The sequence below is a fragment of the Biomphalaria glabrata genome, chromosome 7 (genome assembly GCF_947242115.1).
Source record: "Biomphalaria glabrata chromosome 7, xgBioGlab47.1, whole genome shotgun sequence".
Taxonomy (NCBI): Eukaryota; Metazoa; Mollusca; class Gastropoda; family Planorbidae; genus Biomphalaria; species Biomphalaria glabrata.
This window is the reverse complement of record NC_074717.1, coordinates 26,133,359-26,157,406: the sequence shown is the minus strand read 5'-3', so window position 1 is coordinate 26,157,406 and position 24,048 is coordinate 26,133,359. Positions and strand designations below refer to the sequence as shown.

The window sequence follows — 24,048 nt, the reverse complement described above, 5'->3', positions numbered from 1 at the left end:
TGTGCCTACAAGTAATGAATGCTTGCTATGCCAAAATATCCGTTATTCTCAAAGAGAAAGACTGAGCTAGATGACAAGTTATGACTACTTTATGAGTCCGCAGGATTTGTCAGACACGTAAGATTCAATTCAAATGCTGTATTTCTTAAATTTCTTTAAGTAATAGAACGGCATGGTCAAGCAGCTGAGCATTTGCTAGCCGACCCAAGTATGAATAGAAATTCAGGTCCTCTCTGACTCCCTGTTCAATGCTTTGTTCGAGATACTTTCTAGCACCGGTAGTACTCAGTATTTTGAACCTGATCTAGATCTGGACGTTTCATTACAACGCCATGCTGCTATTTCTGTGAAACAACGCAAAGTAAAAGACAAAGATAAGAAAAATAGAAATGATTGCTAATGATAACATTGTAGATATTGAAGGGATGAGTCGACCTAGGTTTTTAGGGTGATGAGTTGTTTTAGGTTTTTTAGGGTGATGAGTTGTTTTAGGTTTTTAGATTGATGAGTCGATCTAGGTTTTTAGGGTGATGAGTTGTTTTAGGTTTTTAGATTGATGAGTTGATCTAGGTTTTTAGGGTGATAAGTTGATCTAGGTTTTTTAGGGTGATGAGTTGTTTTAGGTTTTTAGATTGATGAGTCGATCTAGGTTTTTAGGGTGATGAGTTGTTTTAGGTTTTTAGATTGATGAGTTGATCTAGGTTTTTAGGGTGATGAGTTGATCTAAGTTTTTAGGGTGATGAGTTGATCTAAGTTTTTAGGGTGATCAGTTGATCTAAGTTTTTATGGTGATCAAGTTCATCTATGTATTAAAGGCGATGAGTGAGTTAATTTAAGGCCATAAGTTGTTATTTATATTAAGGGCAATATGTTGATCTAGCATTATGAGCAATAAATTGACCTAGGCAACAAGGGCGATGAGTTGATGAAAACATTAAATGCATTGATTTCATTTAGGCATTAAAGGCAATGTGTTGTTGATCAAGGCATAAAAGGAGATGATTTCAGCAAAGTATTTAAGGCAATAAGTTGGACTAGGAATTAAAGACAAGGAGTTGATCTAGCTCTTAAGGGAGATGAGCTGATGTAGCTTTTAAGATAGAGTTGAGTTAATCTAAGCACTGATTAATGGTTTACTGAAAAAAAAAAAACAACTTTTCATTAGATTAGAAACAATTGTACAAATCTGCTAAGGTAAACAAGAAAACAAAACTTCTTGGTTAAGTCTTCATGAAACATTTAATTGTCCCACTTGACAAATATGTGGCTTGTTCTTGACATCACTGAAGTTCACCCTCTTCCTGACATCAGTACATTTACTAGTCTCGTGCTGCATGTGAGACACACTAGTACATACAACAAGCCGCGTTATTTACATACGTATGTCTATCTTCACAATAACATGTCATTACAATGACACACACACACACACACACAATCACTCATACAGAATGTAGCAATGTTTAGACACACACACAAGTACTCATACAGAATGTAGTAATGTTTAGACACACACACACAAGTACTCATACAGAATGTAGCAATGTTTAGACACACATTTTATTATCCCATTTTACAAACCAAAATTGACCCTGAAGGGGAGAGTGATATTGAGAGTATAAAATGATTAGGGTTAATGGTACATTACATTATAGGCTTATAAAACAATAGAGGGCTGGGGGGGGGGGGGGCAGAAAATGCTACAGAAGTACAATGATGCAAAAAATTGTTTCTTTTTTATGCGTTTCCTAAAAATTGTTTTTTTTTTCCTCAAAAAGCTAACTGACATTCCTGATTCTTTGAGATTAGAAAGTAAAACTTATTTTAAATTTGTATTGGCCACACTATCACTTATGTAACAGGCTGAATGAGCTGCCCCAGTAAATTTACACAATCACAGATTTGGGGTTTTAAAAAATTGTTTCAATCAATTCAAAACATATTAACAAAGCTTCTGATTGGATCTTTTATTTTAGGTATTACGTAGGTCTCTTCAAGAAAGAAAGAAGCTGATTGGGCCTATTATTATACGTATTACGTAGGTCTCTTCAAGAAAGAAGCTGATTGGACCTATTATTATACGTATTACGTAGGTCTCTTCAAGAAAGAAGCTGATTGGACCTATTATTATACGTATTACGTAGGTCTCTTTAAGAAAGAAGCTGATTGGACCTATTATTATATGTGTTACGTAGGTCTCTTCAAGAAAGAAGCTGATTGGATCTGTTATTTTAGGTATTACAGACGTAACCTACAGAAAGAAGCTGACGATGTCCAGTGTATACATTTCGGAGTTGCAAACTTTCAATTTAACAGTCAATACTTTTACTTGCTGATTCAAGCAACCCGCTTCTTTTTTAAATGGCACTTTTTTTTTTTAATTCTTATACATGAAAAATATAGAACTAAAAATGTTGGCCTTAATCTTTTGTTCCATTAAAAAAAAATGCGCCCCCAAGAAATATCATACAATAGAGCTGCTTATCACTGAGATTCTAAACCATTACTTTTTTTAATGATCACAAAACAGACAATACTAAGATGGTGCATTAAGTAGTACCAGACTTATTTTATTTTTAAATTTTTAAACATCGTTTAATCGAATTGATAAATTAAATACTACTTGACAATGGATTGGATAACTAGTAGTCATTTTCATTTGATTTTTTTTTAAGCTCCCAAAACAGTTTATAAATAATACAATCAAGTTACTGTTCAAAACTTGAACCAAATCTCAATGTTCTAGCCTTCAGCTTTTTTCTACGATTCAAAACAAAAGCTAAACCTAAAATCATAGAACAACACAGACGTTCCTCCTTCGTGGTTGGATTTAACAAGAACAGATGTGTAGAGAGAAAAACTAAGTGATAACAGAATGTATATTTTGTCTTAGGTAGGACCATCAAGGTAGACCATCAAGGTAGACCATCAAGTGATGGGAGACCATCAAGGTAGACCATCAAGGTAGACCATCAAGGTAGACCATCAAGTGATGGGAGACCATCAAGGTAGACCATCAAGGTAGACCATCAAGGTAGACCATCAAGGTAGACCATCAAGTGATGGGAGACCATCAAGGTAGACCATTAAGGTAGACCATCAAGGTAGACCATCAAGGTAGACCATCAAGGTAGACGAAGGAACTTAAAAAAATAATGTTATATCTTTTGTGTCTTGCATTCAGAATGGACCACCAAATGAATGGACGTTCAGCAAATGAGCCTTTTTGTTCAATTTTTAAATATATTTTCAGTGACTTTGTCTAATTACTTATCGCATCCCTAAACTCATTCTCAACAGTAATGGACCAAAGTGAACCGCATAACTTTGGGTAGAATAGCTCAGAGTTCAAAGTTCATCCTCGCTGTGTTTACTACCTTTTAATGCAAGACAGAAAGCAACTGTTTGGAAACAGACTTCGTCTCTTGTCACACAATCCTATGGCATCATTTTGTTCGACTGTCGATGCCCATATATTTTGTAGTTCACTGACCTAGATCGAAAGATCTGCATTGAGCTTCAACGTTTGTCGCTTTCTTGTGGACGTAACTTCGAGATTCTGAATTGTCCAATCACACCTTTTCAGTCTGGGCGGGTAGTAGAGTGAGAGTTTTAAACTAGGTTAGGCTAGTTGTCTAAAGCTTTATGGAGATTTAATGCTAGGTCTCCGTGACCCGGTCTTTCAGAATAAAGAGCTGTCTCTTTTTGAGCAGACGTGACTATCCTATTTGCGACACTAGTGACGTCTTTCCTGTCTGTGGTCACGTGAAGGGAAGTCCTAGTAGAGTTCAGATTGGATGTGTGCGGCGGAGAGTGGTGTGCAATCATTTTGTTTCGAGTTGAATGGCAATGTGGAGAAAGTCTTTCAGAGTTACCAGCTCTTGATAAGTAATTTCCCGCCAAATCTTTACTCTTAGCGTTGTCTTCAAGCTTCACTTCTGACGCCTCGTGAGATTCCGAGTTATCACCCTTGACTGTTTTGGAATGTTCATGCCCGCGAGTTGTGTCTGAAGTATCTTTATCGGGGCTTGGGGTCATGCTGTTGTTTGCAGGCGATCGCGAGCCTGCTGGTGATATGTTGTTGTAGTGACGATGATGTTTGTAATGTTCTGCCGCAGAAGAGGAGGAGGAAGATGGAGCCGATGAGAGCGGATCGTGCATCGGGAGGAACAAACCGGGCATTGTGGTTAGCTGATGATGAAAGCTGTGCGATGACGTCAGTGACGACGAGAACGATGACATCATTGAGCTTGGGTTCATGTGCAAGGAAGACAAGTGCGAAGGGAGAAACGGGTTTGGGATGATTAGCTGCGGCATGAGTCTGCTGCCATGCACCGGGCCCGGAGCACTCGCCGGAGTCTCTGAGGCCGTGCCGATAATCTCGGAAATGGACCAGATTTTGGGTTTCGGCGCCGAACCGGTCTTCGATTGACTTGGGGACTCGGTTTGGGGCGTTGAACCACTGTCACTACTTCCGTTTCTCATCACCGAGTTGGAAGCAACGTCTCTTGAGATGGAGGTTTCATCCAAAGGCGACACATCTGATCCAGATGATGACCAGGAATGACCTGGACCCTGAGGGTAAAGAAAACTGGCACCGAAGCCACGAACTGAGTTTTTGTCGAGGAGGAGATCAGCGTCGTCTCCAGTGTCATCAGAGTCGTCGACATTGATATCCTCATTATCACTGTTTGCTCCGTTCATCTTGTCAGAGTCTGAGGAATATAAAGTTTAGAGATACATAGAGTCTAAGTAGATTCTCATCAGTACCTTGTCCATCTCTTAACGTATACTTTGAAATCAGTCTCAACCCATGGGTTCTAGCATGATGTAAGATAAGTAAAGTGTCCGTACATGGGTTCTAGCATGATGTAAGATAAGTAAAGTATCAGTACATGGGTTCTAGCATGATGTAAGATAAGTAAAGTGTCAGTACATGGGTTCTAGCATGATGTAAGATACGTAAAGTATCAGTACATGGGTTCTAGCATGATGTAAGATAAGTAAAGTATCAGTACATGGGTTCTAGCATGATGTAAGATAAGTAAAGTGTCAGTACATGGGTTCTAGCATGATGTAAGATAAGTAAAGTATCAGTACATGGGTTCTAGCATGATGTAAGATAAGTAAAGTATCAGTACATGGGTTCTAGCATGATTTAAGATAAGTAAAGTGTCAGTACATGGGTTCTAGCATGATGTAAGATAAGTAAAGTGTCAGTACATAGGACATGCATACGTAAAAAATTAAACAAACAAATAAAAAAATATACTTTAAAAAAAAAAACATGAAATCTTACATTAAGTGTAGTTGTATCAATTAGTTTGCATCAGTCATGTAATTAAATTTGTAATAGATCTAGACTGGACCAGTTGGAAAGAGGTGGGGGGAGAAAGAAAGGGGTATCTGGATGGTCGCTTTTTAAATGTATTTAGAAACAAAATGTAAACGGGACTAAATCAAATTATACCACCTTATCAGGTAAATTTCTTTCCCAGGTTCGAGATACCAAAAAAAAAAAAATTAATTACCAATAGTTAAAACTAATTGCTTCTTTTTTATTATTGATTCTAGTGTTGGCAGGTAAAAGAAATAATTGTGCGAAATTGCAGCTTGATCCGAGATTGGGTGTTGGAGAAATAACGTGTACAAACATTTTACCAGACAGACAGAAAGACAGTGAGTTGCTATAAGCTTTGTAAACAATTTTCCAATACCGTAAACGTTATTATTATTATTAACAGTACAGGGACAAAGTCATGACTCGAGCTAATGTTCATCCTTAAAAACTTGATCGCCTTAAAAGAAAGTACATCTAATGTCTCTTTGTCCCCTGTGCAATCCGCATCCTTCGCACTCCCCTAGCAACGCCAGCTGAATCTTCAGACGTCTTATAAAAGTATTTTTTTTTTTAGTACTGCAATGGCTGTCGAACTGAAAGCACTACATTTGAATCTAGGTTTTGTTCACTGGATTGTTATTTCGCATGCAAGGGTGTAGCTGTATATGCCTTAAAAATAACAACAAAAGGATTTAAAATCTCCTAAGCTAACATAAGCTGCTAACCCAAAGGCGCAAGGACATTGCTATTAGTGTCATAGATTGCCAAGTTAAATAAAATACATAAAAATTCTCACAAATGACAAGTTATTTTTTTAAACAATTGCAGACATGTGACAGCTTCTGTGGTCAACGTATTCACTCCTAGCTGGGACTCTACCTGATCTATGCGGCCCACTTCCATCCTTCTGACTGTCCATGTCGTCATCATCGTCGTCGTAATCATCCTCTGCTCGGCTCTCTCTGTCTCCTGGATACAGTTTGTTCTCTTTCTTCAAACGTCTGCGGGCGTTGGCGAACCAAGTGCTGACCTATGTCGTGAAAGAGAACAGAAGTGAGTAGCTGGAAGACGACATTCGTTTCATTGAGAGATAACTTCTTGACAGCGTCTAGTGTTGTTCATCTGATTTGGTCTCATATGAACTAACGTTTTCCAGGGATTTTAAACACGAAAAGTTCAACACAGTAATCTGCTCTTTGTTTGCACTTTGTTTTTTAAAATCACTATCGCATTTTTGAGCAATAAAATTATGTAAATGAAAAAAAAAAAGAAGAAAAAGCAATACGAAGAAATGTGGTGGCCATATAATTTAACCTAAAAAAACGTTAACAAATGTAAAAAAAAAAATGGGAGAAATTTGGACTTGAACAAACAATACTACATGGCTATAGATTGCTTTCAAAAAATACAACTAATTGCCCATTAAGTTGTGAAACTTTGTAGAGCGTATCTGGTATACACCTCCGCAATAACTAAAGGGGGTTCCTTATAGAGAAATAATTCTACACTAGTTCATAGTCTCTGTTACTTAAGCTGTTAAACTCCCTTTACATCGACTTTATACATTCTTTTAAAAAATATGTTAATGCGGGTAGTCTACTGACCTGCGTTAGGGTCATCCTTGTTATGATGGCCAACATAATTTTCTCCGCTTTTGTCGGGTATGGGTTTTTCTTGTGTTCGTTCAACCAAGCTTTAAGGGGTCCTGTTGTCTCCCTTGTGGCTGCTTTTCTCATTGGTCCGTTCATGTCCATTCCTGGATATCTGTTTCAAAAAACAATTCAGGGGGGATAACACAAATTTTAAAACCCAAATGGTGTATTCATCATGAGCATTCTTCTTATTAATAATTACTCTTGAAATACTCTAGTTAACTTGTAATATCTTTATACTATCTGATACTCAGAAGACACGCACATAAATTATACATATTTGTTTTATAAGATTATTTGAACAATGAAGTAGCAATATGTAGAATTGTTTCATATAAAAATACAATTGATTATTTCCCTTTCTCAATATAACTTTCACTAATGATGCGCATTGAAGTGGTTTACTTCATTATTTTTAAAATGAAAATAGTACACCTTCAGAAGACAATAAGTTTCCGTTCCATTTAATTTTATTTTTCTTTACCTTTTCTAGTTTTCGAAATCTTAACATGACAGATGGAGGGACATACAGACTACACAAAACTGAAAGCGGCTTTTCTCCTTGCGTAATGGGAATGGGGGGGGGGGGGGGGTTTGCTAAAAACATTTTCATGAGGTGTCATATATAAAACGTTAACAAGAAATGTAAGATGTCTAACATGTCCACTTCCGTTTCCACTTTTACGTACTGCAAATAAATTCTTTCTTGCAAACTTTTGAATTCTGATCTAGTTCAGTGATTGAGTTTTAACTTATATGACATTGGTACTCACATATCGGGAAGTAGGATAAAAAACACAGAGTCTAATATTGGAAGAGAAAAACAAAGTTCTTGTCCCCAAGAATAAAATGAACTAATAATCCTCTCTTCCTCAGTTACTCTCAAGAGTGTGTAAGATTAAATAGCTAAATGAAAAAAGGATGGAAGAAACAAATCTTAAAGTTCAACTCTTTGCATATCTCTTTTGACAGGAAAGCTTAACCTTTCTTCATGACACAAATATGTTGTTTGTTATTTTTGTTTTTTGTTCAGTTGCTTTAAATCTGAAACCGATTATTTCCAATTAATTTCAGATAATCTAAACACTTACAATAGTCCATACGGATGTGCAGCCAGTGCCGGGTCAAAAGCCATGGAATGACCAGGGAGGCCAGCGGTCAAATATGGTGGGATTCTCTCAGGCCTCATTGGCAGTCCACGTAGCTGCAAGGGGAAAGAAAAATGATGTATATTTATACTTTTGGATGAAGTTTTGACAAAAGTTGGATATACATATTGAACATATTTTTATCAGATGTTTAACAGATGTTTGAATGATATTTAACGCATGTATAAAAGATCTTTAAAAGATGCTATAAAACCATGTTGTGTAGCGTAATATATCTTGCCGGTATAGGCCAGACATTACACACATTACTTCTGTTGGACAAGGTTTGTTCTAAACAAACATATACAGGGAGTACTTATAAAAAAAAGACATTACCTCCCTTTATACATCTTATAGAGCGATTATTTTGCTCTTAATAACTAATGAATGTTAGATTTTTATAAAAAGATAAATTTGTTATCCCACCAGTGCGAAAATAATGTAGCTTAAGACACTTGAAGCTGTCTCAGTTTGGCATTATGCTATGTGATGAAATGACATTGTCTCAGATGTAGAGAATTAAAATATAAGCCTGAACAATGTGATAACCTCTTAATAGAGACATTGACGTCATATTTCTCTGAAGTCGAGAATTGTCAGAATTCAGAGGAATTTCTTTAAACTTTCGTGGATTCACTCATCAAGTTTTCTTATGAGGTAATGGAATAATAAGAAGAATATTTTTGTTTGAACTATTTTATACAATTATTCTGTTTTTGTCAAATGTGTGCCACATGTTGGCTATATAGAACTATCTTTTAGCATGTGCAGGCTGTCTTTTTATATAAAAGCAAAGTGCTCCTTTAGTATCTAAAGGGTAGCTGATGGTAAGGTCTTTGGCCAACTGTTACCGAGCAGGTAACAATCGACCGACCAGCTTTACTTTCCTAAAATCAGGTACTCATTAGACTTGGGTGTACTCAGGGGCGCCCTAAAAATCCCGAAATTCAAAATCCTAGTCTTCACCGTGATTCGAACCCTGGTCCCCAGGTTCGGAAGCCAATCGCTTAACGACTCAGCCAGCACGCCCATTCTTGGTTATATATATATATATATATATATATATATATATATATATATATATATAAATATATAGGATATAAAAATGTCAATAAGAATATGTGTTATAACAAACATTTCTTCTTCATAATGGTGTACAATGTTATGTTGGAGTGTTCAGTTAACTAGACCAATATATGAGATGATTAAATTATATATAATTTGCTCTATTTTTTTTACACATGGTAGTTTTTTAAAATTATTTTTTTTAACTAAAAAGCTATCTATAAAAAATATTTGTGACACAAGAGTTTCTAATTTTAAAAATATGTATATAGTCCTTATTACTGTTAGTTTATTTACTGATTGTAGCCCTTTTTATGTCAAACAAGTCACAGACATTAACAGTAACATGCAAGAACTTACTACTGGGGAGCAAAAGGCTGAAGTGTCGAATCCCATACAATGGGGGCCACCAGAAGCAGATAGAGCCCCCTGCTTGCGTGCTTCATGGCTCATGTTGACATGTGGGAAGTGGGCGTCGGCTCCGGCCCCCAAACTGCACATGCAGATCTGTCTTCCCGTCACTGGGTCTGTGACGTACGCTCGGCCGTCTTCACAGAGATGGGATCCCACGCTCAGGGGCGAACCAACGCTCAGAGGTGTTCCAACGTTTAATGGTGCTCCCACGGTCAGTGGAGAAGACTTCTGGAAAAACATAGAGATAAGATAGCGTATTTGAATCTTACTTTTCCCGAGAATTGGAAATGATAAACATATATCCCACTTAAACAGAGTTTTTATTTTGACCAGAATTCAGGAAGATTTTTTAAAATAGCATTCGCTTTAAAGGTAAGTAAAAAATATAAATGTCACAAAAATCATAGTCTTATGGCACACTACACAAGGCTGATGTGGTAGAGAGAAGAAATATGCAGGAATTTCCCCGGTGTGTTTGGCCTTCGACCTCGCCTCTAACAAAGAAACAAATCCATATGCGCGTGATACTAGGATATGCTTGGATCCCGGTGGGCAAATAAAATCATTATTTTATTATTTAATTTATAATTATTTATCTCCTTTCTAGTCCTTACAGTCATAATCTAAAATGTTTTAAGATCTTTAAACATTTTTCTGATTTTATAATCTTTGTATAGTTTTTTTTTTAAATTATTAGCCTACTATAAGATGTTTTATTAATATTAAATGTAGGTATAATATTACTTTTTAATGTAATCTAGCTGCATTTAGCCAAAATGTCCGGAAAAAAAGAGAGTTAAAAATCAGAGCTAAGTTTTGAATACTTCAGTAATTTAATGTTATTATATTTTTTATATTTAATATTGAGTCAATTTAGTATTTACATAGTATTTATCAACTATCTCCGTATGTCTGTCTGTTTGTACACGTAATTTCTCACATTGCCCATTCTCGGATTAAGCTGAAAGCATTGTCATTAACAAAACACGAATCAATAAAAAAAATTAACCAGTCAATTAATTAATTAATGGTAATTAATTATTTTGTTTGATACAGAAAAACGGAAATACATCTGACACTACTGGCTGTAAAAAAAGCAGTTCTTTCGGTATATAATCGTTTTTAAATAGTATTTTTTACAAAGCTTATATCAACCCTCTGTCTGGTAAAAAAAAGACCAGGGTAGGCGCCAACTTGCCTTAGCTGACATAGAAGAGAGCACTTGGTTGCATGCGGCCTCAGAACGAGACAGCTGGAGCTCACTCACAAAGGCCGCTGGATACACATTTGATATCAAAAGAAATCCGCTGCCGAAGACAGACGCAGACGGCGAAAACAAAATCTTACTTGACCACCGGCGGTCAATGGTTATTCTGACCTGTATGTGGCAAAATATGTAGGTCACAGCTGGGGCTTCTTAGCCACGGCCAATACTGCACTCCTCATTAATCTTCGGACTCGAAGACAAGCTGCATTATTTATTGTCACTATTATATCTGACTTGTGTACATTTCATTTTAGCCTCTGTACAGAGCACAACAGAATGGGCATATGCGTGTTACGGAGTTTGAGAACTGAAACTAGTGCAACATGTCATTATGAAATGACTGACCACTTTCTGCAAAGTTCTTTATTTTATTGAGAGACTAGAACCAGAACTCAGTTACAGAAGACAAACAAATCTTTCATTATGTAGTACTAAAAACCACTGTACAGTTACATACAAATGTTTCTCGTAACAATGCTTTTTAAAAAAAGAGTAGGATAGCATTACAATAAAAGATAAAATTAACTTAAAAAATCATGTAGGTTATTCTAAAGGCTCGTGTTTGATATTTGGTTTAATCTAGTAAAAAGTCTTAGACAGTGTTTAATTTTCTAATTCGTGTATGCAAATTATTGTGATTTCATCTGTCAGTAACATCAATGAAAGAGAAAGCAACTGAACGACTTGATTCGCCAATGAGGCCAATGTAACACTGGTGACTAGCTTGTAACACTGGTGACTAGCTTGTAACACTGGTGACTGGCTTGTAACACTGGTGACTAGCTTGTAACACTGGTGACTGGCTTGTAACACTGGTGACTGGCTTGTAACACTGGTGACTAGCTATTAAAATGTTTTTTTTTATTTATTTTTTTAAAAGATCATCGAAGCATTTGACAAGCATCACAATTAGAGAGACTTAGAGATCTGCTCACAATATATATATATATATATATATATATATATATATATATATATATATATATAGAGAGAGAGAGAGAGAGAGATAGATAGATAGATAGATAGATAGATAGATAGATAGATAGATAGATAGATAGATAGATAGATAGATAGATAGATAGATAGATAGATAGATAGATAGATAGATAGATAGAGACTATATTCAGACGTTTTGTTTCAACACTTACATATATATGAGAAATGTTTGTTTTACCTCTCAATGATTGGGTCCTCCTCTACAAGAGTACAATCACTGACACTATCAAACAGATTTGTTCTTACTTGTTGCATCTACTTTGTACATAGACTAACAGAAAGCCACGCCCACTGGTTGAGCTCAAACTCATTGAACAACTTACAAGTTTTGAAAACAGGGTTTGAAAAGAAGGAAAGGGAGGGGGGGTCTGAGGGCAGGGGTATTGTGGGAAGACTGTGTGTGTGTGTGATGTGTGAGAGAACTTTCCATTCAATAAAGTTTAGAAGAACTCCAAATATTAAAGCAAGCGAACGGGATGGAGAAAGGGGTTGTGTGTGTGTGACGGGGGGGGGGAGGCTGTACCAGATCGACCCTTCTAATCAAACCGTTCGCAAAGACCTGGGAGTAGGTTAGACGTTCCTTGTCTAGATGTGAAGATAATTTATTGACATCTTCTCTTGTCATTTTATTGAATGCTGAGAACAGATCTTTACAGGTAACGACCCCCCCCTTTTTTTTTTCCATTTACACACACACACAAACCTATATGAACACATACTTATTAGTACTATTTTCTTTTTCGTACACATTGTTGAAATTATGCTAATTTTTATTATAATGACCCCTCCCCCTCTTGAGCTATAATCAGCCCATCGTGTTCGGGTTTCCCCCGTATCTCTGAGATCAGGATTAGTCACATTGGAGTTGTCTATTGTTTCTGCGCTCTCTTTGAGTCGTCTTTACATATGTCATACATCCTGCCACAGACCATTTCCCCTCTCCCATTTCTTGGTTATCTTTACATTATAAATGGGTTTAATGAAGACATTGAAGGGCAAGTATTAATGGTATGATTAATGGTGTATTGCAGCCACCGGGGTGATAGATGTGTTGGTTACTGACTAGGGAGTTTGGGGAAAAAATCTAGGGCTCTGGGTTCGAATTACGTTCTCTCTCTTCTCTCTCTCTCTCTCTTCTCTCTCTCTCTTCTCTCTCTCTCTCTCTCTTCTCTCTCTCGTTCTCTCTCTCTCTCTCTTCTCTATCTCTCTCTCTCTTCTCTCTCTCTTCTCTCTCTCTCTCTTCTCTCTCTCTTCTCTCTCTCTCTTCTCTCTCTCTCTCTCTCTCTCTCTCTCTCTCTCTCTCTCTCTCTCTCTCTTCTCTCTCTCTCTTCTCTCTCTCTCTCTCTCTCTCTCTCGTATTTTGAAACGTCAACTCAACACTGGGACGTCAATCGCAAAGGGATTTTGTTTTCTGCATTAAAAATTCGAAAGCTAATTCTACTTGCATGACTTGACTTAGAGCTGAGCTGTTTAAGCTCTACTTGCATGACTTGACTTAGAGCTGAGCTGTTTAAGTTCTACTTACATGACTGGTCTTGGAGTTGAGCTGTACATCCATCCTACTGACCATTGACAATGACTGACCAGAGGAGTACATCATAACCACCCGCTGTGGTCATCTTGGGTCAACATTGTGAGCTCTACGAACCACTGGACAGGACTTGTGATTAGGATGTAGAGGTAGTCTTTGATGTACTCTCCAATAGAACTGGACAGTAAACAAAAAGTCTCCTTTGTGACGTTATTCAAACCAGTCGAGTTCCAATCCAACACTTCTTCCAATGTCCATCTATTTGCGTATGCTGTCTAGACAAGTTATTGAAGAATGAGTTCGAGGTGATTGTCTCTCAGCTATTGTTTCCCCTTGAAGTTTTTAAATACTCTATCATGACGTCACGAAAGCGATCACTTATGACGTCATTGTGGTATATGAAACAATGATTTTGACTATAAAGAATGACGTTTTCTGAGGACGGTTGTCTAACTTGTTTGGGCAAGGGCTGTGGCTCATCGCTCCAGTTCACCTGGAAAATAAATTCATTGGTAACTATGTGATTATAGAATCAAGCGGTTTTTATTTTGTTTTAATGTCTAACCAAACTAGGCCTCATAGGATGGACTTTATGACACCAATTCATCTTTTGGACTTAATGACTCCTTTAAGTTAATGTCAGTATCGACCTAATGATTCCAAAACATTGTATGGACCTAATGACTCCATCGCCAAGAAAATGTTTTGTTCTGTTTTCAATTACCAGAGAAATGTGAATTTGCAACAGTGTTGAGCTATTTCGAATTCGATTATTTCCCTTGCTTGATGTTTAATGAAGTGTTTGGTGCTGTTCCCTTTAGACATAACAACAACAACACAATCAGTATAAACAAACAAACAAACAAAAATGTTCTTTTTTTCCAGAATTCTCCAGTAATCTTACGGCCAACTGGTTACCTTTATTTTTTGGTGAATTTCATTATCCAAGAGTCCAAGAAGTCCAGCATTGACGGAAACAAGAACTACAGCTACAATTTCATTTGATCTTCTTTTTGATACAAAATAAAACAAGCAAAAAAACTAAAAAATACTTTTTAAAAAAAGCTTCTATTAATGCGTATCAATTAGTTAGGATCAGTCATGTCATTAAATGTGTAATAGATCTAGACTAACAATAATAAATCTGTTTCATTAGAAATGTTATTTTTTTACTAATTGATTTTGTTTAGCGCAGTTTCATGCTCTTCGTGTTTCCAGTGCGCTATGATCCTATCACTTGTCTAGACCAGTTGGAAAGGGGAAAAAAACGGGTATTTGAAGGATTGCTTTTTAAATGTATTTTTAAAAAAAAACGGGGAACGATCTGAATTTGACCTTGTGAGCTAAAGATTTCTCAGGCTTCTCAAGCCAACACGGTAACAACTCTGCTAGCGAAGAATCTAAGAACATGGACGATTTCAGAGTTATCTCTTGTTTCTATTCCATGTTTGTGTTAACTAAGCCTGAGTCGGAAGCCTAACATAAAGGGGACTAATTCAGCTTGTTTCACCACTTCAGTCAAGTACTATTTCTTTCCCTTGTTTGAGATATCAAACAAAGTAATTTATTCGCAATAGTTAATTAACTGATTGATTTTTTTAAATTGATTCTTGTGCTATCATGTAAAAGAAATAATTGTTCTAAATTTCAGCTTGATTCTAGATTGGACGTGGGAGAAATAATGTGTACAAACTTTTGGCCAGACAGACACACAGACAGACAGACAAACAGATAGAAGCTTTGTAAAAATGTGTATGTATTACCAAAATTGGGTCGGGTATACGAAAATTGGGGCATTACTTATATTTGAATTCTACAGTATGCATTAACCTAATATATTATTCCCCTGTCATATTTTTTTAATAAAACATGATCATTTCCTATTTTATGTAAAAATAAATTTTAACCTTAATGACAAAGGATAAAATAGTATACCCAATTATATTTATATATGTCATGTGATATCCTCTAGTGTCCACTCTAGCACACATGGGGATTGATCAACGAAACGCTGTTTCAAAAAAAAAAAAACAAAGTGTACAGACCATGAGAGGTTTCTTCTTTTCTGATATATTACAGACGTAACTTCAAAAAGAAAGTTGTAAGTACTACGCATGTCATGTGTAAATCTAGTCATGCATGTTAATCAATGACTTAAAGTTTTCCTGGCTGATTCAGGCTACCCATACCATTAGGCAACCCATTCCATTGAGGCTGCGACTCAAACGTTTCACCTGAGCAGCAAAGAAACGTGTCAAAAAAGTGTCTGTTTTGTTCTGCATTAGATATGAAGTTCTAGTATTGGTAAAACAGCTGAGGATGTTCACGTCAACACCGCCTTCCTTTAAGTAGTGTATTCATAACAATACATCATTGACAAGTGAGTTTATGTATTTAAATCAGAAGCTAAACAGTAAATTCGATTCTAATGATCTGCCATTACAGTAATTAACAGAATAAAAGCAGGACATTTTCACACTTTAGGGCCAATGCCTGCAGGACGTAGGACACGACCTCAAAAAAAGGACATATCCTCTTTTCACCGGACATCAATGTTATACATCTATGCTGTACAAATCTTATTATGTTATTTACATTATCACTATAATAATAGAGGTTGCATGCGGCTTCCGAACGAGACAGCTGGAGGTCATCTACAAAGGCCGCGGGGTACACAGTTGAGACCAAAAGAAAATCCGCTGCCGAGGACAAACGTAGACGGCGAAAAGAAAATCTTAATCGACCCCCGGTGGACAATGATTGTGCTTGCCCTGGATGTGGCAAAATATGTAGATCACAGCTGGGGCTGCGTATCCACGGGAAATACTCATTAATCTTCGGACTCGAAGACAAGCCTTATTATAACAGAGGTATAAAACTATTGAATGTGTTGACGAAAGATCAGTCTACTAATCCTATACCACTGTGTTCTACATCTTGGCAAGTCTATCTCACGGTGTGCTCACGCTGCGTCACTGGAGCGGCTTATTGAACAGTATTGAGATGGGCGGTCTGTTCTCGCTGATTGATTGGCTGACATGCGAAGTTCGATCAGTCAAATTGTTGGATGTGTTATCTAGTACTAAAGATGATCAGATCAAAACCACCTCCCAGGTGTGATCTACTAATAAACGTTCAAGGGAGTTCACTTCAGCCAATGGGGAAGTCACTCATGGGTTGTCTTGATGGAAAGTTGTAAAAAAAAAATAGTTAAAACTCGATGATTTATTCTTGGGGGGGGGGGGGGAAATAGACGTGAGTGTGTGTGTGTGTGTGTGGTGTGTGTGAGTGTTGGTATGAGTGTAGGGGAGACCAGTTTTTCGCCTGAATTGGTTCTGTACCATAGCTGAGCTCGTCTTTCAAAGCTTATATCAACTCACTCTGTCTGATGCAATCGTTTGATTCGTATAACTCAGTGGTGCCCAACCTTATACGGCCTGCGGGCCATTTTAATTTCCGACAATCATTAACGAAAGATAAAAAAAAAGAAATAGAATCTTAAACATTTTAAATAGTTTTATCACAATCCCATGTATGCTGTAGATCTACTTACACCCATAAGTCAATATGTAACAATAGTTTCAGGCGTCTTGTAACTGAAAGTATTTCCACTAAATTAAGTTCTTGTAAACATTGTGACCATACCCAGAAATTGTTTTCGGAAATGTGCAAGGTTTATGAGGACAACAAGGCGTAGAAATCTATTGTGTGTATTGCTCGAAATTTCTCAAGCAGGGAAGTCTGGCTTTGTAAGTCCTTCAGTTCCAGTGGGTGTCACTCCTCAGCGGCAATAGAAGTGATTTCGAAATCTGCTGCTCTTTCATTTAGTTTTGAATTTGAATTTTCACTAACATCTTTCACTCGTTTTGCAATTTTCTTGGCAGAAAAGTTGAAAGCTACAACTTGTTTTTTTTTTGGACGATTGTATTCCATCTCTGCCAGCAATCAACTTTTTATGTTTCATTTCTCTTCTTAAAATGTGAGCAACTCTGTAGCCTCTATTACAGCCGACTCATTTCTTGACTTCTTGGTAAATATTTTCGCCAATCGCAAAACTCTACTCAAATTTTGATGTAACTTTCCGATCTTTTCTTAGCTGCTCAAGACAACAATGCCTCAATATTTTTTGTAATGGTTTGTTTTAGAATGCATTTTTTGTTATTTTACTTAAAAACATTACTGTACAGATCAAACATGTTTGCTTATTATGTTCCACAAAAAAAAAAGATCTGAACACTTGTCCTGAAAGTTTCAACTTCTAATTTTCGTTTCTTCGACCATCCCATTTCAATAACGAACCAATGTTACATGGAACGGCACCAATCATGTTGGTGTCAGAAGAACATGAATCAAAATGATGCAGAAAAGATGCGCTGTGTTATACACATGAGATGTCAAGGAAACGGCTAGCTCAAGACAGCCGCGGAACTATCCAAGATTCTAAAACAACTGTTAATTCTTGTCGCCGAAAAAACAACAACTTGTGTTCTAATAGATAAAAATAATTAACGTGACTACTACAAGACGAAAAATTAGAATGAAATCCATCAAAGAAAAAGTGAGTCCTAACATAGAAAATAAATTTGTCAACCTTTTTAATTTTTTTTCTATTTCCTATATTTTGTACCGATGTTTTGGCGGGCCGATTTGAACCACGTCGCGAGCCGGATCTGGCCCGCAGGCCGTAGTTTGGGCATCACTGGTATAAGTAAATGAGAAAGTACACTTTTGTACAGTATGGTTTGTCTTCTAAAAAGTATTATATTAACAGTTTATATTCTGGATCAATAAACATACAACATAGTATGCAACATCATAACTCTAAAACACTCTTGGTATTCTTCTCTTGCATATAATAAGAATATTTGTTACAGTCTTTTTATAATAAATTATAATAATAATCAAATATATCTCTATTATCGTTGAAGTATATTGTTTCGATTACTGTCGATAAACATTAACATGTCCATGTTAACTCATACTAAAACACAGCCAACGCTTTAATTTTTCACTACGAAGATTTTTGGGCTCAATGTGTAGTGAGACATAACTAGAAATGATTTTCTATTTGCACTTTTAATATAAGTTTAGATTTAACATTTATTGTTTTCACCTTTCTTGTCATAAGCTTTTACACTCAGAAAAGAATGAGTTAATGTTTTTTATAAAATTCTGTACTGACCTATCTCCCCTTAGCTTAGTACATTTTTTTTATATAAAACAATATTAATTCACTAAGATTAATTGATTAGTTAACTGTTTGATTTTTTTAAAAATCGAATCCTATGTTGTCATTGAGCATGAGCTTGTATGTAAAGTTTGATGGTGATTGGATGTGTGGAAGTGGTCGAAAACTGGATTGCGAGACTCCCACCATAGAAACACAAGATGCTGAGTGAGTTCATGCAAGCAGTGTAACAGTTTCTGCTCTACCAGAAGTATATATTTTAGGTCTACATTGTATCTGATGTTGAAGTATTGAAACATTTAACATGTCATTTTACTCGAGTGCATGTGATACACGAACACAGGTTTAAACATATTTCCTTCCTTATACATTAATTTTATTATTTTGTCATTGCAACTGATTGCTATGATTATGATTCGTGGGGTAATATAATCCATTGCTATAGCTCTGCAAGAATGGGAGCTCACTAAAAGGTAAAACATTGTAGAGTTCCTTTAACCAGCATCCACTGAAATTGGGTGGGTTTTTTTTTTGTTTGTTTTTTTGGTTTAGAGTATGAAGAGTGTGCTGAGAGTAGGATTAAAAGATGCTAAATATAAAACAAAATCCTTTTAAAAACACAAAACAACAAAGCTTATATAAGGGAAAGAACGATTTACAAATATATCTCTATAATGTAGAATTTATGTCTTTTATTCGGCAACAAACAAAATAATAAAGTACCAATACCTAGTTTGTCATCTATCACTTTTTAAAATTGATACATGTTTTGTTATGAACAATACATAATTGTTGAAAGTTATGGGTGTGGGAAAATAACATGTTCAATTATCTAAGGGGACAAAACCCTACATAATTAGCTGTATCTGTAACTGTATCTGTAACAACTGGAGGATTAATTTCCCTTGTTGGTATCACACAAAAATATTAATGACCAGTAATTAATTGACTAATGGTCATTTTTTTATTGATTCATGTTGTGTCTACGCCAATAAATAATTGAGCGTTTATAATAAGTTTCAGCTTGATCCGAGACTGGGTGTGGGAGAAATAACGTGTACACACTTTTTACCAAACAGACAGACAAAGCGAGTTGATATAAGCTTTGTAAAAAAAAAAGGAACAGATCATACACCTTCAGTTATACAATACCTGTAATACTATATACACAAATCTGTTTAATAAGTTACACGGCTATATTTATAATTCGGTAACTGTGCAAAGTCAAATTATGATTGCCCACGTCAAGTTGCATGCAGGGAAGTAGCCAAGGCATCATGGGATTGATGAGGACAGTTTGGTGTTCCTCTTTTAACACGCCTATTACGCAATGGGGGGGGGGGGGTATTAAAACTATATGGAGAGAAGGGGCAGGAAAGAGAATGGAAGATGTGTTTGAGCAGAACAAGGGAGGTGGAAATGTGAGATGGTTACTGGGGGTGTGAGGGAGGCAGACGCGAAGACATCACCAGGCCTGGGGGGAACACATTAATGTCAGCCATGAAAGGCGTGATCAGTGAAGAATTTATTTCTATGGAAATGATACGCCTTTGATTCTATCCGAGGAGGAGTTCGTATTTAGCGTACACTGGTGACACCTATGTCTTGTTTGATGTCCTCTTCAAGTAGGCAAGCTAGATATGTGTGAAGACTGTTATGTCTCTATCTATCTATTTATCTATCTATCTATCTATCTATCTATCTATCTATCTATTTATCTATCTATCTATCTATCTATCTATCTATTTATCTATCTATCTATCTATCTATCTATCTATCTATCTATCTATCTATCTATCTATCTATCTATCTATCTATCTATCTATCTATCTATCATAATTGTTTCATGTTTTTTAGCTACACTGAATAATTGTGTCAAGTTTCCACTTGATCCCAGAAAGGCTCTGGAAGACAGAACGTGTATACATATGACCCGAAGGTACAGAACCCACAGAGTTAGCCATATCTCTTTTAATACTGAAGGATTAATTTCCTTTCTGCTATACGACAAAATAATTAATTACCAGTAATTAATTGATTAATTGTTTAATTATTATTATTAGTAGAAGTATTAGTGGTGTTATTATCGTTATTATTAATATTTTAAAGTTTAAAAAGAAAAGTCAAGGTAACTCTGTCAGGCCTTGCTATGTAAGGGGGCACATAAGATCATGTCAATCTCATCTGTTTCTAGGACCGACGGTTGTCAACTGGCCAACACAACAAGGTACTTTACTTTCCTTCCGTGTACTAGGGACCCATTAGTCTTGGATGGCCGGCCCTAGGCGGCACCTTCACGGGGGTCACGCCCCAGGTATCCTAAAAAACGCGGAATTAAAAAATCCAGGTCTTCACCAGAATTCTTTTTTATAATACAGCTAAATATAAAAATGTTTGTTACTAAACATCACCAAATTACGTATGTTAATTAAAAATTAATGGAAAGTAGACAATAAGGTCATCATATATTTTAAGACTTTAAATCCCCCCATTTCGTAGACCCTCGGAGACTTATATTTTTTATATTTTTTTGATTTATAAGAATTGTCGTTTGACCAACTGAAGAAAACCCCCAGGTTAAAAAAAAAATAGATTGTTGCATTTGATTTAGATCTGGAACAATATTTCTATCTTAATGAACTAACCTGTCTAGAGTAGTCTAGACCAATGTGTCCAGATGGAATACTAACGTTTCGCGGCTTGTAATCCACTCCAAAGGTCGGAATACATTATGTAAATTACTGGGTTGAAAAAGAAAACCTTCTCGTGATGAATTTTCGAGGAGAGTCTATATTTAGACAAGAAATCACTAAAGGTAGGAGACTCTGTCAATTAACTTTGTTGTTAATATTTCAATACTATGGGGAATACTTTGTTTTAATTATATTATACGGAATTCTTGGTCTTAATATAATTAGGATTTCTTTGTTTTAATATTATAAAGAATTGTTTGTTTTAATATTATAAGGAATACTTTGTTTTAATACTATGAAGAATACTTTGTTTTAATATTATAAGGAATACTTTGTTTTAATACTATGAGGAATACTTTGTTGAATACAATGGTTAATATCATGTACTTCAACACTATCATTTATACTTTGTTCTTTAATATCACAGATATTACTTTGCTTTGAATATTCTGAGTAATACATTGGACTTGAATACTATGAAGTATTTACTTTCTTCAATGTTAGGACTAAATTAAAAGAAAATAAACGTGACCCTGACAGATCCAGCCATCTATTGGACAAATGATGTCATCTGTTTCTATGGCAAATAATGTTTAGAACAAAACAAAATACAAAAATACTTTGACGAAAAAATAATAAAAGCTTTTCTAATCGGAATAACTCGACAATTACATAAGCCACAGTACTTTAAGATCTTTTCCTTTTTTTTTTTTTTGATATTTAACAAAATTAATTAACTACCACTATTTTTTTTTCTTATATCGAGTCAAGTTTTTTAAGACTAAGACAAAGATTGTTTTATTGATCCTTACGGAAATTTGTTGTGATTACAAGGACTCCCATATTATATAAAGACAACACAACAGAAGCATACACATAAGTATAACAGACACAACATAAAGAGTTCATTTAAGCGACTTTGTGAACATTGAGTGATTATTCAACATATTACAACACATGGAAAGTGGATGAAATAAAGTGTCCAAAATGTAAAACAGACAGACAACTCAAAAAAAAAAAAAAGAGTTGATAAAGTTTTATAAAGAAAAAACTTTCTTACGCTTTCTAATCATGTCTGCCCTTTGTTTTATTTTCTTGGACCTCCATGACCTAATCAGTTGACTTGAGATCTAACAGAGAGACATTGAAGTTAATGTCCAATGATAACAAGATGTAATGATGATACACCTGCCGCTGCAACGCCTCTCCCATTGCAATCAAGAGTGTGTCCAGTAAAAAACATCTGGCTGGTGTCATTTCACAAAAGAATCATCTGCTTCGATTACTTCCGGTATTCTGGTGGCAATGAAGGCAGCCTTTTTGTTTCAATGGTTTATTTTAAAAGTAGAACTAAAGAAATAGAAAACTTTCAAATCATTTTTAAACAATTTATCAGAGTGTCATTTTAGCCGTTCAAAATGTATGTTTAAGCTTCTTCTTCTTCTTTGTTTTATATAAGCAAGATAATTAATTCCTTTTCTCTTCTTCTCAATACTCAATAGGTCAGATTATAACCCAGTAACAATACAATAAGCCTCCTTCTCCGCCCCCACCGCTCTTATGCCCGATCTGTAACTGTTTCAGGATAAGATGGTATAAATGATATTTTAAAAAGTTTGGATGCTTGAGGGGATAAATATATGCAAGCATATTTTATTATTATTAATAATTATAACTTAAAGTCGCAAGGATTGTGATTCGTTAAAGGGAAACCAAAATCATTGCAGTCAACTGACTACATTTCTGATTGTGTCGCAGGTCTGACAGCTAGCAAGAGACTTCTTACAAATGCAGAAGGCCTGAAAGATGTGTGTATGAGGTCATCACCACAGCTTCACTATTGGGTATGCATATAGTTATAGTCAACTTCCGTAGTTTGCTTTAATCTCCAAGCATAGGTTTATATCATTGTTCTGTTTTAAATGTAGAATTTAAAATTCCAAGTCTCTATCGGAATTCTACTTGCCTCCCCCCACCCCCTAAATCAGGGAGCCACGCTCCTCACTATAAGAGGTAGACATAAGATGGACATTCTCACACATCAGGGATGTACATCAACAGAAATAGCAAACAAAATTTCTTTCACAGCCCAGAATTAGAAGTTGGCCTCTACCTCCCTCCTTCGTTCAGTGTAAAAAAAAACAAGTTTAATATAAAACAGTCCGCCACGGTTCATTGACTCGATAAAACAATTGACAATTCCCGTGGGAACTGATTCTATTACAGACAGAAGATCAGGCCGTCGATCACGTAGCTGTCCAGTGACGTAGGCTGGTAGATGGGAAGAGACGGGAATGATGGAAGGAACAACAAGAAAGGGCGTCGGGAATATTTCATCAACCACAGCAAGGATGTCGAGATGTTTGATCCTAGAACTACATTAACAAGCGGGAAATGTATCACTTTTTACAATTAAAACAGTTTCGACGGTCAGTGACAAGTGAAGCAGTTCTTAGCAATGTGGTCTTCATTTACATGTATCTCAGCAATGTGGTCTTCATTTACATGTATCAGTGGTTCTCAGCAATGTGGTCTTCATTTACATGTGTCAGTGGTTCTCAGCAATGTGGTCTTCATTTACATGTATCTCAGCAATGTGTTCTTCATTTACATGTGTCAGTGGTTTTTTAAATGTTAAGATTCACAAATGTTTAGACTTCCAGAATTCAGAATGCCTAGCAAACTTCGCCGCTCCAACCTTTTCATCGCGACCCACATCTAAAGATTACAATCATTGTTAGGCTTTTTTTAAA

At 36.0% G+C, this 24,048-nt stretch overlaps 1 protein-coding gene across 3 annotated transcripts in view; it reads right to left on the bottom strand.

Annotated features, from left to right (window-relative positions):
* Positions 1 to 299: 299 nt before the first annotated feature.
* The window catches only part of LOC106068693 (iroquois-class homeodomain protein irx-2-like), a 52,324-nt gene continuing 28,575 nt past the window's right edge, over positions 300 to 24,048 (bottom strand). Inside the window, exons 1-7 of one of the 3 annotated variants that reach the window (XM_056036214.1) lie at positions 14,333 to 14,378; positions 13,409 to 13,907; positions 9,567 to 9,848; positions 8,085 to 8,197; positions 6,946 to 7,105; positions 6,221 to 6,371; positions 301 to 4,715 (exon numbers count right to left, since the gene is read on the bottom strand). In XM_056036214.1, the coding sequence (XP_055892189.1) occupies positions 3,628 to 4,715; positions 6,221 to 6,371; positions 6,946 to 7,105; positions 8,085 to 8,197; positions 9,567 to 9,848; positions 13,409 to 13,483 (1,869 nt within the window). In that variant the 5' untranslated portion in view covers positions 13,484 to 13,907; positions 14,333 to 14,378 and the 3' untranslated portion in view covers positions 301 to 3,627. Of the gene's footprint in view, positions 4,716 to 6,220; positions 6,372 to 6,945; positions 7,106 to 8,084; positions 8,198 to 9,566; positions 9,849 to 13,408; positions 13,908 to 14,332; positions 14,379 to 24,048 lie in introns of those variants that run through there. The other 2 variants (XM_056036213.1, XM_056036215.1) reach the window with 2 other exon arrangements.